The sequence below is a fragment of the Micromys minutus genome (genome assembly GCF_963924665.1).
Source record: "Micromys minutus genome assembly, chromosome: X".
In the NCBI taxonomy this organism is placed as follows: Eukaryota; Metazoa; Chordata; class Mammalia; order Rodentia; family Muridae; genus Micromys; species Micromys minutus.
In genome coordinates, this window is record NC_137970.1 from 41,393,383 (window position 1) to 41,398,734 (window position 5,352).

General features: G+C 41.3%; 1 protein-coding gene across 1 annotated transcript; it reads left to right on the plus strand.

The window, feature by feature from the left end:
* Nucleotides 1-800: 800 nt before the first annotated feature.
* On the plus strand, nucleotides 801-1,343 carry LOC308415717 (chromobox protein homolog 1-like; the record flags this gene model as incomplete). The annotated part of the gene is made up of 1 exon (XM_080910811.1): nucleotides 801-1,343. The coding sequence occupies one exon, from the start codon at nucleotides 801-803 to the stop codon at nucleotides 1,341-1,343; it is 543 nt and encodes a 180-aa protein (XP_080766937.1).
* Nucleotides 1,344-5,352: the final 4,009 nt, after the last annotated feature.

Genomic DNA, 5,352 nt, shown 5'->3' on the forward strand with positions numbered 1-5,352 from the left:
TTTATTTTTAGCAGTGTAAAAAATAAAAAAATCATAAATTGAGAAATCCAAACACTCAAAATAGAAAATAAAATATTACAAGAATAAGAGGGACAAGAATAATATCAGTGACATATCTACAGCAGAAGAGATTTGATCATCCGACTCCATTTAGTAGGAACACCAGGGCTATATTTAGACCTATAGGACACAAAATCATATTGTTTTACATCAAGAAGAAATAAATTTGGAATTTAAAGCTAAGTTACAGAGAGTATGTTGCACAAAGAAGTTAAATTAGTATGAAACAAAGCACCCAAACCAATAAAGTCCCTAAAACACTACATTGAAAATAAAGCTCCTAATTCTAAAACAAGCCTATCAAACCAACTGACTAGTAAACTCTCAGTAGTTCAACACAAAGTATAGTGTTGACCCAAATAAACAAGACTCTTAAAATATGTTATGAAACAGGCAAAGTCATATGTTTCTGCTTGTTTTTCCATGAATACGGCAGAGAAGACAATACTGAAGTAATTGCTATGTTTGAGAATATGTGTAAGTTAAATATAACACTATTATTACTAGGCAAACAAATCAACAGAACTAAGACCGCCCAGAGAGGCTCTTTTGTTCCGTCGAGGGAAGAGCTGTTGGCAGGGCCTGTGGTACTGCTGCTTCAGGCCCCGCCAACTTGAGGCCATTCGGCTTTTTGCTCCTCTGGGCCCTACTCCCTCGGACACTTGAGTAGCGCGTGGCACCGATTCCTCTCAGACTCTGCGAGCAGTGTCACCCTTCACACCAGAAAGTTGGCAGGTACTATGGGGAAAACACAAAACAAGAAGAAAGTGGAGGAGGTACTAGAAGAAGAGAAAGAGGACTATGTGGTGGGAAAAGTTCTTGATTGGCGAGTTGTCAAGAGCAAGGTGGACTATCTTCCAAAGTGGAAGGGTTTCTCAGATGAGGACAACACCTGGGAGGCCGAAGAGAATCTGGATTGCCCTGATCTTATTGCTGAGTTTCTACAGAAAACAGCTCATGGGACAGATAAATCAGAGGGAGGCAAGCGCAGAGCTGATTCTGATTCTGAAGATGAAGGAGAGGAAGACCAAGAAAAAGAAAGAAGAGGCTCTACCCACCTGGTTTTTGCCCGGGGTTTGGAGCCAGCGCTGATTATTGGAGCTACCGACTCCAGTGGAGAGCTCATGTTCCTGATGAAATGGAAAAACTCTGATGAGGCTGACCTGGTCCCTGCCAAGGAAGCCAATGTCAAGTGCCCACAGGTTGTCATATCCTTCTATGGGAAACGGCTAATGTGGCATTCCTACCCCTCAGAGGATGATGACAAAAACGACAAGAATTAGCCCTGTTGAGTACCAGCCCCTGTCACCCTTGACTGTGGGTTTCAAGGGGGGGTGTGTGTGAAGGAGTTGTACTTGTTTTGACACCATAGAGGTGGCTTGAGAAGATGTCCTTTGAAGAGCCAGCATAGTTTCTGTGTTCTGCAGCAGCCCACGTGCTTTAAATTGTTCAAGCTGTATAGTTTGCACACCCATCCCAGGGGAGGGGAAAGGGTAAGTGTTTCAAGGCAACCCGTTCTGTGTTTTACTAAGGAAGCAACTGGCCTTCCATGAAGGACAAATCCTGCAGAATTGGGGTGTGGGAAAGCAAAGATACTGTCAATCTTCAAAGAGCATCTCCACAACCCACAGCCTTCTTCCCAATAGTGTTAACTGTATTTTTACAGCCTAGCATGTGTGTAATTTTTTGGCTATTACTGATATATTAATTGGGGGTGGGAGGGGTTGGGACAGGGAGGAAGGGAGATGGGTAGGATCATTTTGGCTAAAATTTGGGGCCTGATTAGAGAAATGGTGAAACAGTAGAACAGCTAACTAATAAATTGGTTCTATGTCCAGAATATTTTGCCTTTTCAAAAAATTGTCATTGGCACCATAAATAAGGACTATGAGAGACTGTTTAAAAAATGTTTGCTAATCTGAAAACCTACAGCCAAGGAGCTCCCAACCTGAGGTCAAAGTGGCCCACAAAGGGCAAAGCCAGTTCTGAGTGACCAAAGCTGCCATTTGATGACAGAAGCTGACTGGAGAGGGAGTATAGAGTCAGGCCACACTGCCTAGATATGCTAATTCTTGAAACTGGAAAAAAAACCTTTTTTCAATTACAAAGTTATAAATATCAGTTTGTCTATCTAAGCCATTGGCTCAAGTAGCAGGAGGGCCTATGGGAGGTGGAGGAGGAGAGCCTCTGCTCTTAGGGTGGAAGCTCTTGGAGCCCCTCTCATTTATCTTTCTTTCTTTCTTTCTTTTTTGTTCTTTGAACCCTGAAACTGCTTGTGGCAGGTTCAGTTACTGACAGCACAAATTCTATTGAGTCAGTTCAAGGATTGACTGACTTCACAAGCCTTGATCTCAGAAGATTAACTTTCATATTGGAGTAGTGGTTCACTTGATAATACAAAATCTTCTGATTAACTGATGTTCAAAATACTGTCTTGGATCATGAGATCCATCAATTTTTAGTATTGTCTATAATTGCAAATAGAATTACATTGTAAAATCTTTTTCGGCATGTGTTAAGATGTATGGAAATTTTTTTGGTAAAGTGTAAACTTCATACCATATTGTCAGTTTTTGTCATAGTAAAATTATAGATTTCTAAAAACATATCATTATTATTATTAGGAAAACAAATAAACACAACTAAGGCAATTACAGAGCTTTTCGTAGTTAGCAGTTTATTTTCAGTGAACATGGTAGCGATCCCTAAGATCCCAAGACTCTTCACGGCATGTCTAAAGTTTTCTGACTACTGGTGATTTAAAAATTACTGAGGTCCCCAAAATATTTAGAAATTACAAATGAGAACACACTTCTGTGCAATGTGCATCCAAAATGGAGAGGTTGGATGACTCCAAGGTCCTGTTTACAGAGCATAGATCTGCCATACACTTACTGGAGAGGTTAACAGTCTCTGGAACCCCACCCTCGGTGTACACTTCTTCCAGCCCATGTGAACCCTAGTAGGAGAGGTTAGAATACTCAGAAAGCCTCCACCCATTATGTATAGACTTTGGCTTGGATATTAGTAGCCTCAGAGCCTTGGCCTCTGGTGCCCAATTCTACCACCTACTGTGCTTCCCAGCTGGTGAAACCAAGAACATGTCTACTTCTCCTTGGCACACACTTTTCCTTTATCACGTGCATAACTGTTGGTTAAGCCAAGGGACTCATGATCTTCCAGACAAGAACACACTCCTGATGTGCTGTGTGCAGCCATGTGTGTGAAGCCAGGGGATTTGGATTTCACTCCATGCCAGGTGTATACTCATGCCCTCTTTCTCCACTGTAGCTCATGAGGCTAAAAAATCTATACCATCAAAACCTGGTATATAACTCAGACAAACCAGTGCACCCTAACTGACTAGCTTAAGGAATGTGGGAGCCTCCATGATTTGGAAAGCCAAAGGCTGTGCATTACACATGTACTCTGGACCATCAAGTTAGATGATTTAGGATTCTCCAGCCCAAGCACTCATTCTCACCACACTGTATGTACCCTGAGATCACAGAATGTGTGAAATTCCTGCATCCTCCTTGCTGAGCTAAAATAAGCCCAGGTTTCCTATCTGTGAATCACAGAAATACGTACTAAACAAACCAATAAATAAGTTGTAATGCAAAACCACAAATAACATGAAAAGGCGAGACAAAATATCCCCCCCAATTATCAGTCTTATAGTAATGACTGGCAATGATAGTGACTTGGACAGATTCCCAGAAAAATAACCTGAAAGAATGGTTATAAGCATGTTCAGTTCATTCAAAGAGGGTGTAAATAAGCACCTGTATGGATTCAAAGAGTATTCAAATAATCTGAATGAAATGCAAAAAAATAAAAACACCCGAATACAGTAAAAAAGACAACCTAGGACATGAAAATAAAACTCAAGAAAGAAATATCAAATGGCTGAGAAGCACCTAAAAAATGTTCAACATTCTTGTTTTGTACGTCAACTTGACATAAACTGGAGTTATCACAGAGAAAAGAGCCTCGGTTGAGGAAATGCCTCCATGAGATCCAGCTGTAAGGCATTTTCTCTCAACTAGTGATGGGGGCCCAGCCTATTGTGGGTGGAGCCATCCCTGGGCTGGTAGACCTGGTTTCTACAAGAAAGCAGGCTGAGCAAGCCAGAGGAAGCAAGCCAGTAGGTAACATCCCTCCATGGACTTTGCATAAGCTCCTGCTTCCTGATCTGCTTGAATTCCAGTCCTGACTTCCTTTGGTGATGAACAGCAATGTGGAAATGTAAGATGAATAAACCCTTTCACCCCCCCCCCCCAGCTTGCTTCTTGGTCATGATGTTTTGTGCAGGAATAGAAACCATAAGACAATACTTAGTCATCAGAGAAATGTAAATCAAAACAATTCTGTGATTCCACCTCACACCAATCAGAATGGCTAAGATCAAAGATTCAGATGACAACAGATATTGGCAAGGATGTGGAGAAAGAGGAACACTCCTTCATTGATGGTGGGATTGCAAGCTGGTACAACCACTCTAGAAATCAATCTGGTGGTTCCTCAGAAAATTGGACATAGTACTACCTGAAGACCCAGTTATTCCAATTCTGAGCATATACCCCAGAGATGCTCCAACATACAATAAGAACACATGCTCCACCATGTTCAAAGCAGCCCTATTTATAATAGCCAGAAGCTGGAAAGAACCTAGATGTCCTTCAACAGAGAAATAGATACAGAAAATATGGTACATCTACATAATAGAGTACTACTCAGCTGTTAAAAATTGACTTCATGAAATTCTTAGGTAAATGGATGGATCTAGAAAATATAATCCTGAGTGAGGTAACCTAGTCACAAAAGAGCACACATGGTATGTACTCACTGATAAGTGGATATTAGAACAAAAGCATGAAATAACCAAGAAATTATTCACAGACCATATAAAGATCAAGAAGAAGGAAGACCAAAATGTGGATTTTTCAGTCCTTAAAAGGGGAAACAAAACACTCACTGGAGGAAATACAGAGACAAAGTGTGGAACAGAGACTGAAGGAAAGACCATCCAGAGACTGCCCCACCTGGGGATCCATCCCATCTGCAGCCACCAAACCCAGAAACTATTGCTGATGCCAAGAAGTGCTTGCTGACAGGAGCCTGATATGGATGTCTCCTGAGAGGCTCTGCCAGAGCCATACTGATACATATTTTTAGAAAAAGATTTATTTATTTTATGTATATGAGTACACTTTATCTGTCTTCAGACACACCAGAAGAGAGCATCGGATCCCATTACAGATGGTTGTAAACCACCATGTGGTTGCTGGG